Below are 13,928 nucleotides of genomic sequence, written 5' to 3'. Positions count from 1 at the left end.
TGGATTACAATTTAGAGTTATTGTATTTCATAAATGTATTTTAAGAGTTTTTATTTGCTTTAGGTTACAATTACATAATGATTAATTATGGCCATTAAGTAAGAAGGTAACAACTCTTGTAAGGTAGTGTCATTTTTTAGGCTATATAAAGCCATGTACGTTGTATTTGTGAGTAGACTTGAAAAATATAGTAAAAGAAGCATTTGTGCTCTTCTTTGGCCCATTGCTAAGTTTCTTTGCAATTCTATGTAGTTTAGGTTGCATGTAGAATCATTCAAGCTCGACATGATCAATCTTGCTTGTGGAGTGATTCGAATCTCAAGCAAGTGTTCTTGCCTTGAGATATTTGATCAACAAGAATCATTCAAGCTAGACATGATCGATCTTGCTTGTGGAGTGATTCGAATCTCAAACAATGTTCTTGCCTTGAGATATTCGATCAATAAGGTAATCTGAATCTTACTCCCCTTGTAATGGTTCCTTATCTTATCACCACCACTAGCCGTTATTGTTCGCTTTGGTCCGTTACGTATCACCGTCAACATCAGGGTTTTAAAGCGCGTCTAATAAGGAGAGTTTTCCACACCCTTGTAAAGAATGTTTCATCCCCTTCTCCAACCGATTTGAGATCGTACAATCCACCCCCTTGGAGGCCCAACATCCTCGCTAACACGTTGTCCGGTGTTTGACTCTAATATCATTTTTAACAGTCCAAGCCTATCACTAGCACCATCAGTCTTACGGTTTCCATACCTTTATAGAGAATGTTTCTCTTATCTCCATTCAGCATTTTGCTAACTCTACTTTCGTATTCAAGTTAAAGAACCTAATAGCATTTATTGAGTAGAAATTTCCCTAGTCAAAAACATTCAAGCATCTATATTTTATAAACAAGACAAAATTCTATGGGACAATCCCATCAAGAAGACAACCAGAAGATGATCTCCCTCGCAGCTTCCTTGAACGTATCTTCCGCCACCGTAGCCGCCTCAAATTCATCGTAACCTCCGTTCATCTGCATTCGTCAAAACAACTCTTTACAAACATGTTTCGAAATGATCTCAATAAAAAAAAGAAGTGAACACGTAAAGAATACTTACGTGGGCATGAATCATAAAGAAGGAGCGATGGTAATCCGAGGAGACATGAGCAGAAACAACGTGGATTTGATGCTTCTCAAGAACATAACAAAGCGTGGGGAACAAACCAGGCTTCTTGACGGAACAGATACAGAAATGGGCATGGTGGCCGCAAACATTCAAGACGAGGTTGGAGGACAACCAAGTCTGGAAGGAGGAGGGTGGCGAAGGGAGAATACTAACAACATTGTCGCCTGCAGCAGCGGCGGTGGAAAGCTGAGGAAATAGAGTGGACGACATGTCGTTGGTGGAGGAAGCTTGGTTGGCCAAGAAGGCCTCACGGGTTGTGGCGGCTGAGGAACGGGCGGAGGGATGATGAACAATCTTGGAGAAGCTCAGAGATGGATTAGTGTCGTTGTTGAGCCTTTCCAGCTTCTGTTTGTGGAGATTTTGAAGGGTTTGTTGAAGGGTTTTTATGTGATTTACTGCCTCGTCAACTAAACTGGATTTGTCTACCTGCCATTACCCATTCATTATTGGATTATTATTTCACCCACAAAAGCCTATGCATGCATGCCAACCCGCCCTACGTGCTCGACCATTAAACTAGAGATTCGAATTCTTATCCCATTCGTTGCTAAAAGACGATTTCAGATTCTTAATGTCCATTAAACCCAATGTCCCGTAAAAACCCACCTCAAACGAGACTAGAAATGAAGAGTAAGCAGAGAAATTTCGTTAGCTAAACTGGGTTAGTAACATTACCCACCTCAAACGAGACTAGAAATGAAGAGTAAGCAGAGAGATTTCGTTAGCTAAACTGGGTTAGTAACATTACCCACCTCAAACGGGATTAGGAATGAAGAGTAAGCAGAAAGCAGTCCAAGTTCACTGCTAGCATTAGCTAAATTGGGTCAGTAACAATACCCATATCAAACGGGACCAAGAATGAAGAGTAAGCAGAAAACAGTCCAAGTTCACCGCTAGCATTAGCTAAACTGGGTTAGTAACACTACCTACATCAAACGGGACTAGGAATGAAGAGTAAACAGAAAGCAATCCAAGTTCACCACTAGCATTAGCTAAACTGGGTCAGTAACACTACCCACATCAAACGGGACTAGGAATAAAGAGTATGCAGAAAACAGTCCAAGTTCACCGTTAGAATTAGCTAAACTAGGTCAGTAACACTACCCACATCAAACAGGACCAGGAATGAAGAGTAAGCAGAAAGCAGTCCAAGTTCACCGCTAGCATTCAGTAACACTACCTACATCAAACGGGACTAGGAATGAAGAGTAAGCAAAGAGATTTATTCTCATTAGTTAAACTGGGTCAGTAACACTGATTGTAACAGCTCAAGCTCACCGCTAGTAGATATTATACTTCTTGGGTTTTCTCTCTCGGGTTGGCTGTTAAGGAGAGGTTTCCACAACTTTATAAAAAATGTTTCGTTCTTCTCTCACCTCAATGTTTTTAAAACGTGTTTGCTAAGAAAAAAATTTCACACTCTTGGAGATACTCACAATGATTATATCTATTCCCGAGACAAAACAAACCTAAATTATTATTTTTAATTAAAAAAAATCATGACAACTAATTTCTTAAAACAAAAAACATACCATGGCCACTTTTCTTAAAAAATGTGAATGTTCTTCAATACTCTATTTGTTTTATTTTCCATTTAAAAAAAAACATGTCCCTTTTTATTTATTTACATTAAAAACATGCCATTAAAATCAAATCTCTCCATTATTATTATTAAAAAAGCTTGATGATAATGCCACTGCTTGTCTCTTTATGAACAAGAAAATATATATACAGTGGATGAGAATGAGATGAAAAATAAATAAATAAATAAATAAATAATACCTTAGCCGGAAGATGAGGAAGCAAAGCATGAAGATTAGCGAACATGGTTCTCATTTTCTTCCGGCGTTCTCTCTCCGTCCAAATATGAATGTCATGAGCGGACGCGGCCCCGCCACATGATTTTCTCTCCGCCGCGTCTCTCTTCTTCCCGGACTGCGTGGGCGGCGGAGGGAAATGGTCGATGTCGGAGCAGGAGTTAAGGAGGGCCCAAGGGAGGTGGTGGAGGCTGGACATGGCGGAGATGGGCGGCGGTGGGGGTGAGGAGAGGGAAGGGAGAGTGGGGAGGTTTTAAGAGAGAATAAAAAGGGGTTAGAGAAAGAGCACAAAATACAATCATAAGGAGGATGCATGGCCGTTACGGCGCTCCAAAACAAAAACGGATGCCCCGGCTATTACTCGAACCTCCGACCCCACCCTTCGACGCTGGCTGGCTCTCCTTTTCTTTTTTTATTCCCTTTTTTCTACTTTTATTGCTTTTTTTTCCCTTTTTTATTATTATTATTATTATTATTTTTATGTTTATCGATTCAAAATAAAATTAATCAATTTGAGTATAGTTCAGTTGATAAGATTAAAGTTGATCATTTAGTTTGATTCTTTCAATTTTAGCTCAGTTGAGAATTGAATTGAACTGATGCGATATGTAGTTGGTTCACTTGTTGATTTTAAGTCCTAAGGTGGGGAGACTGTTAAAGATATTTAATACTAAATTATAGTTTACCATGTATATCATATTTGATATTTTATTAAAGGCAAATATAAATATTTGACCATCCAGTATTTTTTTATTTATTGTTATTTTCATTTATTACTCTTTCTATATCTTGTAATTTATTTTATTATAAATAAATAACTTTCCAATTTAGGTGGGGTGGTTTTAGCAAATATTCTCAGGGATAACATGTTGCTGGCTAGGGTTGCTACAAATGAAGACTATGGTTGGATAGAATCGAGAGTATTTTGAGATGATGAGGTGTCATGATTGTTACCATGATGTAATGGCCTAGTTCAATAAAGTTGTTTTAAAAATAGTGAACGAAAAAATTGAAAGCTTGTATGATCCTGATCCATCTCCATACCTTTGTGAGCTTGAACGCTTTCTCCACACACCTGGTGAGTCTAAGCATCGTTTGAGAATGGAAATGAAAAGTAGCATGAGTGAGTATAAATCTAATAGCTCAAGCTCATCAGTAGTAGATATTGTCCGATTTAGCTCGTTACGTATCGCTATCAGTCTCACGATTTTAAAACGCATCTGTTAAGAAGATGTTTCCGCACCCCTTATAAAGAATGTTTCGTTCTCCTCTCCAACCGATATGGGGTTTCACAATAAAAATATACTCCATAAGCAACCTTAAACTCATAATATTTTGATTATGTGTGGGAGATGTTATACATATATATATATATATGCCTAAGTGTTTTCTATAAGAAAAAAAAAACATGAAAAATACTATGTCTCGAGGACTATTAACCTATTTCCAATCTATACACATGGTACATGTGTGGGCTAGTTTAGTAAGAACAAAGCACACTAGAGGTTAGTAAACAGTACTCTAATTGTGTTCGGCCTATCACAACACATTACCTCATAAAAGCCTCTATAATCACTAACTATGGTGCTTCAATAGGTCATTTATGTAATATTAAACGTCATTAGAAGTCAGCTGATCACCGATTGGTAGAACCAGGTCTCACCGAACATAGAACCTCATGAAATCATATATAAAACATACCCGACATGTAGGGTAAGGTAAATATCACTAACATCAACTTAGAGTTACTTAAGGTTCATTATTAATTATGATATAAGAATATTTTTATTTTATTTTTAGAAGGGAAGCATAAAAATGCCTAAAAGAATTTGGAAATTACAATTAGAATAAAAACGAAAAAAAAATAATTTAAGAAAATGGGATTTCCACAAATCGAAATATGGGAGGAAGATAAAAGATTAAAAAATTCTTTAAAATATTTATTTTCATTTAAAACGTTTTAAACTTGAAAAATTATTTTTAAAATAAAAATAAAAACCAGAATTCCCACCGTTTTTGTATAAATCCAAATTTTATATAGGAATTTTTACTCCTTCCATGTTTGGAAGAATTTTGTTCTAAGATTGATTTTGCAAACCCAATCGTTCATAAACAAAGCTAATTTAATTAACTGATTCTAATAAAAAACGGGTTAGAAGATGAATAACTCTTAAATCGAACTTGAAATCTATAATGGTTACTTTTAGATTCAAACATGACTCACTCCATAATTAACTTGATCAAGACTAATCCAATAAATCGGTTTAATATCAAACAAAGCAAAGTTCGAAAGAAACATAATAAATCGGTTTTTTTTTTTGGTATTTCACCATAAATATTAAATGACTTTAAATAAGTCAACTATCAATCATAATATTTGCTTAATCCACTACACCTAAAGGGCGTGAAAGTTATCTTATTTATAATCAAATAAGTAATAAATGAGAATGTCTTATAATAAAATATCAAATATGATATATATAGTAAACTATAATTTAATACTAAATATCCGTAAGAACCACAAACGACTAACAAAAACTATTAAATACAAAGGGAAGAAAATAAGGAATGACATCAATAGTTTTAAAATGTAATTTAACAACCAAAAATAAAAAGTCTTCAAATCACTTTCCAATGTCAGGTGAAATTTATGGCTACTCAATTCTTTTCTTGATTTAATACTTAAATATTTTAAGACAACATTTCCAGAACTAATTGCAGGTAACGGTTAATCAAATCATTTAAATAATAAATAGCCAATCAAACTTCCCTTAATTATTTATTTTTTTTTTCAGCTTAATTCCCTTCTTTATTATATTCATTAAATATCTTACCTTTAAAAAGCTTTAACATATTTAATATATCTTTTGAATTTATGAACCTATTAAATACATCACATAAATTTTAATTTTTTTTTATCAAATATATTTATTAATTTAAAAATTGTTGAATGTATCATAAAATTATTAAATAAAAAAAATTAAAATTTGGAGAGACTAATTGAAAATTAAAGTTTAACTGCTTAATAACGAGAGCTCCTCCTCTATGTGGACATGGGTTTAGACGACATTTGGGCCTAATCATTTGGATTTGATTTATTTAAGGTTGGGCCCAAATATTATGGCCCAATTTGATGGTCGTGGTGTGACAGTTGACATTATCTCGAGTTTGTCCCTTTTTGTCTTTAATTTAAATTTGGGACACATGTCATTTTTTAATTGGTCACGAAATTCAATCATTCGTAATTTTGTTATTAATTTATAACTAACTGACCATTTTTATTACCAAAATTTGTCTTGTCAGCATTAATTTTTATTTCTAAACTTGTCTTATATTAATTTTAATTCTAAATCTTCAATTAAAATTTTAACCTTTTAATAAAATTTGCTCCAAATATATTTTTCATGTGTTAAATAAACTATAAAATAGATGTATTATAAAAAAATTTATAGAAAATTAACACAATAAATAAATAAGTATATATATATATATATTGTTACTTTTCTATAAATTGAAACATGACAAATTCAGAAGTAAATGATCAAAAAGTAAATGAAACCTAACTCCGGGCTATACCCTAATACCCAAATAGACTTGGGGGAGAGTATTCACATTAAGCGAGGTCGAGGCTACTCAAATTTGGGAGCTCTAGGTCTAACTCTTATATAAATATGTCCTCACAAAACCTTAAGTTCGATGCACTTCTTCACTCTCTAACTTAACTATTGATCTGGGCGTGATACACACTCGTGTGAAGATCTCCCTATTTTGGAGGGTCTCTCTTCTCCCGTTATTTAGATAACAAATCAGATATTTACTGTAGCAGCCAAAACCCACCGCTAGCAAATATTGTACTCAAGGTTTTAAAACGTGTCTATTACGGAGTCCACACCCTTATAAGAAATGCTTCGTTTCTTCTTCGACCAATGTGGAATTTGGGGCCAGCGTCCTCGCTGACACTACTAGTAATTAAGTTTTCCTTCTAAACTTCTTCTCGAGATTTTAAAACATGTCAGCTAGAAAGAGTTTTTCATTTGACGTAAAAGAAAACCCTAATACTCAAAGTTTTGAAGAAATTTGGTGGGTTTTGATGAACAAACAACAAGATGCAAAAGAATGTTGCTTATTTTTGTCAACTCACCAACTCCACACCACTTTAGAAAGGGATGGATGAATAGAAAATAAGAGAAAAAGTGGAGAAAGTGCTTGCAACTAATACTCTCCATGTCTATCAAACCCATCAATTTGATGCTTTCTTTTGTTTTATTTTATACTGCTCGGTTGTTGGTTGAGCATTGTGTATTGCCTCCTCTTCAAGCAAATCATTTCCCATCCCCATCTCACCTACCCTTCTAACTACTTCTAATTCATTCCTTCCGTTCTTCATTAAAAAACGAGCATCTAAAAAACGGTTGACTTCGTTCATCGTTCATCGTTCATCGTTCATCAGCTATAAACATAACAATCACAATTGACCTGTTTCGATTTAGATCCTTTTTCAGTGCAGAAAGTAGAGTTAAAGAGAATAATTACATGTCAATTACTGTTGAACTGTGCCCGTTTTGACGATTTAAGATTACAAATAAAGGGTATAAAGATTTGAACTTCCGTTCTCGAGAGAAGGGTACGTAATTTTTATTCCGTTAAATTATAAGTTTAGTTGAAATTTTTTTAAGTTTGTAGGTATAATATCTTTCAAAATCCTTAAATATTAAACAAAAAGTTGAATTACAAGTGGAAAAAATTAAATATTTAGTTGAATTGGGATAATTTTAGTACTCCAAAACAAAATTCAAGTGGTTAAATATTAATTTATATAATGCATAAATTGTGTTATATGTCCCTTCACATAGCTTATGGGTTGACATTATCTATATTATTTTATAATCAAAATGTATTTTAATATCCTTGTATTTTAGGATACATCAAAACAATAAATAACACAAAGGGAAGATTTTAATATATGTTATTTTTATTTAATTTTTTTACATAATGTATATTTTAATTATGTAACAAATTAATAACATAATTTTGAATATATATATCACTCACTAATTTAATTTAAGCGGTCTAGATAAAATTATACCTAAAACTTAGTAGGGTAAAATGACATTTTGGTCCTTTAGGTTTGTGCTTCCAATTATACAAATTTAGTTATTATACTTTTAATAAATCTTAAATTTAATCAGGATTATACATTTATTTTTTATTATTTTTTTAAAATATATGGACATGTATTGTATTTTTTTTTTATTGAAAATATATTTACAGTGTTTTAAATTTATCATTATTATTTAATCAATTTTGATTTAAAAAAATAATTTTAAATGACCGTTTTTATCCATATAATATTTATTAATCATTATAAAATTTAATAGAAAATGCATAATTTAAAATGTTAAAATTCTACCGCGAAAGGTTGACGTGGCAGTATGAAATAGGATGATAATTCCAACTCTCCGCGACTTTTTGTACCTGTCTCCCTCCACCAACCGCATATCATCTACCACTGCCACGTGTCGTACAATAAAAAATTCAAAGATGGACCCCACCACCACATATTTTGTCTTTTGACTAATCTTTGTCCATTACAAATGAGTATTTTATTTCGTTTAAAATATGAAAATATAAATAAATAATTTTTACCTTTTAAGCCTACTTCCTATTTTATCTTAATTATAATCATATTTTATAATAATTTAGATTATCATTTTCCTTGTTTAAATTTTTTAATATTAATATTATGTAAAATGGTTGTTATTTTTATTATATTTTATGGATTTTTTTCTATAACATAAAATAATTTCAATGATTTAAAAAAAAAAAAACAAAAAAAAATTATAGAGGAATAGGAAGGTCTGTTATTGTGGACCCCACATTCTCACCAATCGCGTTCACCTACCCCCGACCCGCTCCCTCTAAAAGTTGACCCGAGTCATCACCGGTTCGAACCGGGGCGTCATTCCTCTATATAACAAACCACCATTTCCTTTGCTTGCCGCAAAACACAGAGACGTGATCGGAGCTCACTGGAAAGAGAAAAAGGTAAAGAAATATTCAAAGGAAGTTCAATAATCTCCGGCAATGGCGTCCACCAACAACACACCAGAAAACCAGAACCAAGCCGGAAGGCACCAGGAAGTCGGCCACAAGAGCCTCTTGCAGAGCGATGCTCTGTATCAGGTAACAACCGTCGGATCCTTAGAAACTCTTTTGATTCTTCCGATTTCTGAAATTTCTCTTGTGCGTTTCTCTTTAGTACATTCTTGAGACGAGCGTTTATCCAAGAGAGCCTGAATCGATGAAGGAATTGAGAGAATTGACTGCCAAACATCCATGGTTAGCAATTGATCTGTGTTTTAATGCCTTGAAAATTTATCTGATTCTGTATGAAATTAATCGGAAATCGGAATGGACCTCGGAAACAGGAACATCATGACTACATCGGCGGACGAAGGCCAGTTCTTAAACATGCTTTTGAAACTAATTAATGCGAAGAAAACGATGGAGATTGGAGTATACACTGGCTACTCTCTTCTCGCTACAGCCCTAGCACTTCCGGAAGACGGACAGGTGCGTAGATTCTTCCGTTTTCTTTCTCTTGCAAAATCAAATGTGCGTTTTCTAATAAATAGAGAACAAATTTGTGGTTGTAGATTCTGGCTATGGATATTAACAGAGAAAATTACGAGCTCGGTTTACCGGTGATTGAGAAAGCCGGCGTTGCTCACAAGATCGAGTTCAAGGAAGGCCCCGCGCTCCCTGTTCTTGACGAGATGGTGGCTGATGTAAGATTTTTTTTTCTTTTTTCTTCCCTAAGTGAAATTTGAATAATCAATTAGGTGAGCTTTAAAATGATAACTGTTTTAGGAGAAAAATCATGGAAGCTATGACTTCATTTTTGTGGATGCGGATAAAGACAACTACATAAATTATCATAAGAGATTGATAGATTTGGTGAAAGTTGGAGGATTGATCGGGTACGACAACACGCTATGGAACGGATCAGTGGTTGCTCCACCTGACGCCCCACTACGCAAGTATGTTAGGTACTATAGGGACTTTGTGTTGGAGCTCAACAAGGCTCTCGCTGCTGATCCAAGGATCGAGATTTGTATGCTCCCTGTTGGTGATGGAATCACTCTCTGTCGTCGGATCAACTGAACACATTAACGTTTCATGCACTCTCACTTACGCAATTGTTCTTCTTCATTGCTTGCCTCCCTCTCTTTTTAATATCGATTTCCTCGAGTTTTTCCATGTAATTCATATTCAACATTTTAATGGATAATATTACCTTTTTATATTCTAAATCAAACACTTTAACCCGTTCAACTTGATCACTCTAATTAATAATTTAATAAGTAATTATATATATATATATATATTTTTGGTTTGTTAGGTGAGTGGATGATTACAATAACGTGGGCCCACCACCAAATATGATCAATTGAAAATATTAAAAATTTATATTTTATAAAAATGTAAATATTTTAATGTATAAATATCATACATTAAAATCAAATTATAAATACAGATTAAACTTACATTTATATTTGTTAACGCACATTAGATTATATTTGGGCCTTTGGGCCCATTTCAAAAAGCCCATCTGTTGTGTATGTCAAATTGAGATTTTTTTTTTTTAAAGAAATTGGATTGTCGGATTATTTTTTAATTATTTAAAAAATCATATTTATCCATAACTAAAATCTCATCAAATCTAAATATTAAACATTCACGAGTTACAATAGACCACTAACGTCAGTTATAAACATCATATGTTTTTAATCTTTCTAAGAATCTTAAAAGTCAAATAGGGTTGGGTTGGGTTAAGTTGTAATTTTATTTTATTTTTGAATTGATCGCATTGGTCGGGCTAACCCCGACAAAAAAAAATGTTAACCCACGAATTGATTCAAATTTTCGATTTGAAAAAATTAAACACAACTCAAACCAAACAATAAAAAAAAATAATAATGATGTTGGATTGTATAGTCCGAATTGATCAGATCTTGAGTCATATGAACACTGTGAAAATATATTTGTAAAAACAAAATAATAATAATAATAAATAAATATGAATGAAAGAAGAGTCGGTTAGCTAATTAACCTATGATTTTTGTTCATGTTGTTCTTAATCTTGTTCGTAATTAATGAAATGTTTTTCTTCCATTCTTCTTGTCATTTTTAGTCCATTACGTATCATCGTTGTACTCACCATTTAAAAATATGTCTATAAGGAAGAAATTTCTATACCCTTTTAACAATGTTTTGTATTTTGTATTTTCTTTTATTTTTGTGTATAGTAAATTCTTTAACATATTCGTATGTTAATTTATGTTATATACCATTGAAATTTACGTTTAATTTACCTTGAATTTTAATTTTGTGTAAGTTCAATTTTTTAAAAATATGGAATAAGTCAATAATTTACCGACACAAAATTAAAAGCTCAATTATATATTTGATACGAAATTAAAACTGTGAGGAATAATTATATAATATTTAAGGCTCACGAATATATTAGATATAATAAGAGAATTGAGGCGAGGAATCTCCATTTAAACAAAGAATAATAAGAGAGTGGAGAGAGATTGTTGTCTCGCACCCCTAGGTATTCTCTATCTACCCACCTGTGTCGGTTTCGGGTACAGGTACCTTTTTATTGAAGGTCGTTCGAGATTTTCCTAGGAGTATGACATGGGTTACTTCAGCGTCATAGCGCCTGGTACTCGAACATTGGCTCGAGTTATTTTCTCTACCCTTCTTACCTTGAAAAAACAGGGACACCTTGTGTCCTTGAACCGATAACCATCTTTTGGCTGACCTAGCCTCCTCCGTCCCTTGGGACCAACAAGGGGTAGTATAGGAATATTCATCTATTGTCCATCGACTACGCCTTTCAACCTGATCTTAAGCCTTAACTCACCTTTAGTGGACGAACCTAATTCAGACCCAACTCCATGGACAACTGAACATCTTAAGAAACTTGATTTCTACAAATTATTCTTAAAAAGTATCTATTTCAATCCTTAAAAATAAATAAAAAAAAATTATTTGGTCTCCATCTCGTCCCCGTCTTGTCCCGAGAACATCTTAAATTGAATTTGGAAGAAAATCAGCTCAAACCCATCCATTTCATTAATTGAAGAATGTTCTTGCCATTATCGTGCGTGTGTTTGGGGAATGAGTTGTAGACTAACCCGTAATTGATATCTATTTTTTAAAATATTTTTTATCTTAATATTTAGATTTTTTTTTTTTAGCTTTATGGATTATTATAGATAGTAACTTTCAATTCTTTTTAAGAAATGTTTCGTTCTCTCTTCAAATGATGTGAGATCTCACAGTCCACCCCCTCAGAGCTAGCGTCCTCGTTGGCACATCGCTCCTCGACTAACTTTGATACTACTGTAACGGCTCAAGCCTACCGCTAACAAATATTGTCAGTTTAGATTCGATACGTATCGTCGTCAGTTTCATAATTTTAAGAAATACAGTAGTTTAATGTTAAAAAATATCCTACCACGATACAAAACTAGGTTTAATTCTCGATTGGTAACATGTTGTGTAATTTTAATTTTGTAATAATTTATTCCAACCGAAAAAGGAGAAATGAAAAAAAAAAAAAAAAAAAAAATTCAACTAATTTTGTGACCACAAATTAAGACAATTTTATTGTACATCATTTTTTTAATATATAATTTATATATATATATTTTGTGTACATTTAACTGCCACAAACCAAATATTGTGATACATAAAGGAATAAAAAAATATATTTATGAAAGCTATTTTCACCTATTTTTAATAAGTATTTTTAAAAAATTTTAGATTAAAAATATTCAGTGTCAAATTAAATATAAGTCATTTGATATAAAATATATATTTTCCAACTTGAGGTCAAAGATTCCGAAAGAATATTTGTTAAAAATATTTATGACTAAATTATAGTTTACCATATATATCATATTTTATATTTTATTATAAGTTAAATAAAATATTTATTTGACTTCTTATGTTATTTCCATTTATTACCATTTCCATATTCATATAATTTATTTAATTATAAATAGATAACTTTCACACCATTTAAATTGGATGGGTGGGTAGATTAAACAAATATTCTTTCGTATTCATATTACTGAATTAAAAAGAAATAGAAAAAATGTGAAAATGAAATTAATATTAAAAAAATAAGAAATTACATGGATGAGAGAGAAGAGGATGAAGTGATGGATGTCGTGTAGGTCCCCTTGAGTAAATTTGGATGAAAATGATTGTCAATTTATGGACTACAAAATAAATAAAATAAAAATTATGTCACATTAAAAAATAATAATAAATAAATAAAATAACCTACAAAATAAACATAACTATCTAAATATTCTCACGCATACTTACAAAAAAATTTCAGACATTTCTATTTTAGGTATTTAAAGATCTGGACAATTTTGTTTTGTTTTTTTTTTAAATAATAAATATTTTTTAATTCATATTATTTTTATTAAAAGTAATTATTTTAAATTTAAACTCGAGAATTTGAGGCAACACCCACGTAATATTATTATAAAGACGTCGATAAAAAAAATACTGTCGTGTACTGTTGTTGTTGTTTTTTTTTTTTTTTTTGTGTTTTATTGATTATTGGGATATGTTTGGGTAAAAATTTAAATAAAAAAAAATCATTTTTCATAAGAATAACTCTCTTATTTCCTAATCTCATGATGAAGGATTTTATTACAAAAAGTATTTTTTATAATTTAAATAAAAAGGTAAAAAGAGAAAAAAAAAATTGTGAAATAATAATTAAAATTTAAAAAAAATATAACCAACAACACAGTAGAGTACAATGAAATTGCAGGACGGGGCCCACAGAGGTTTATCAGACGGTGACTGTGGGTGGATTTATGATGTGCTGTCCCACAGAATACCAGCC

The 13,928-nt window shown here is 32.1% G+C and overlaps 2 protein-coding genes across 2 annotated transcripts; one reads left to right on the top strand and one right to left on the bottom strand.

The window, feature by feature from the left end:
* Nucleotides 1-805: 805 nt before the first annotated feature.
* LOC111471010 (transcription factor bHLH95-like) lies at nucleotides 806-3,223 on the bottom strand. The gene is made up of 3 exons (XM_023116682.1): nucleotides 2,952-3,223; nucleotides 1,101-1,595; nucleotides 806-1,015 (listed from the first exon to the last, which is right to left on the bottom strand). Exons 1-3 carry the CDS (start codon nucleotides 3,183-3,185, stop codon nucleotides 920-922), a joined length of 825 nt encoding a protein of 274 aa, XP_022972450.1. The 5' UTR covers nucleotides 3,186-3,223; the 3' UTR covers nucleotides 806-919.
* Nucleotides 3,224-8,967: 5,744 nt separating this feature from the next.
* Nucleotides 8,968-10,299, top strand: LOC111471046 (caffeoyl-CoA O-methyltransferase 5). The gene is made up of 5 exons (XM_023116734.1): nucleotides 8,968-9,169; nucleotides 9,246-9,325; nucleotides 9,415-9,559; nucleotides 9,643-9,774; nucleotides 9,857-10,299. Exons 1-5 carry the CDS (start codon nucleotides 9,071-9,073, stop codon nucleotides 10,148-10,150), a joined length of 750 nt encoding a protein of 249 aa, XP_022972502.1. The 5' UTR covers nucleotides 8,968-9,070; the 3' UTR covers nucleotides 10,151-10,299.
* Nucleotides 10,300-13,928: the final 3,629 nt, after the last annotated feature.

Source organism: Cucurbita maxima, unplaced genomic scaffold (genome assembly GCF_002738345.1).
Source record: "Cucurbita maxima cultivar Rimu unplaced genomic scaffold, Cmax_1.0 Cma_Scf00048, whole genome shotgun sequence".
Lineage (NCBI taxonomy): Eukaryota > Viridiplantae > Streptophyta > Magnoliopsida > Cucurbitales > Cucurbitaceae > Cucurbita > Cucurbita maxima.
This window is presented reverse-complemented; position numbering and strand designations above follow the sequence as displayed.

Coding starts and splice junctions, on each gene's coding strand:
- LOC111471010 (XM_023116682.1), bottom strand. CDS start 3,185: ATGTCCAGCCTCCACCACCTCCCTTGGGCCCTCCTTAACTCCTGCTCC. Junction 1,596..2,951: donor TTCCTCATCTTCCGGCTAAG/GTATTATTTATT, acceptor GGGTAATGGCAG/GTAGACAAATCCAGTTTAGT. Junction 1,016..1,100: donor TCTTTATGATTCATGCCCAC/GTAAGTATTCTT, acceptor TGACGAATGCAG/ATGAACGGAGGTTACGATGA.
- LOC111471046 (XM_023116734.1), top strand. CDS start 9,071: ATGGCGTCCACCAACAACACACCAGAAAACCAGAACCAAGCCGGAAGG. Junction 9,326..9,414: donor TTGACTGCCAAACATCCATG/GTTAGCAATTGA, acceptor CCTCGGAAACAG/GAACATCATGACTACATCGG. Junction 9,775..9,856: donor TTGACGAGATGGTGGCTGAT/GTAAGATTTTTT, acceptor TAACTGTTTTAG/GAGAAAAATCATGGAAGCTA.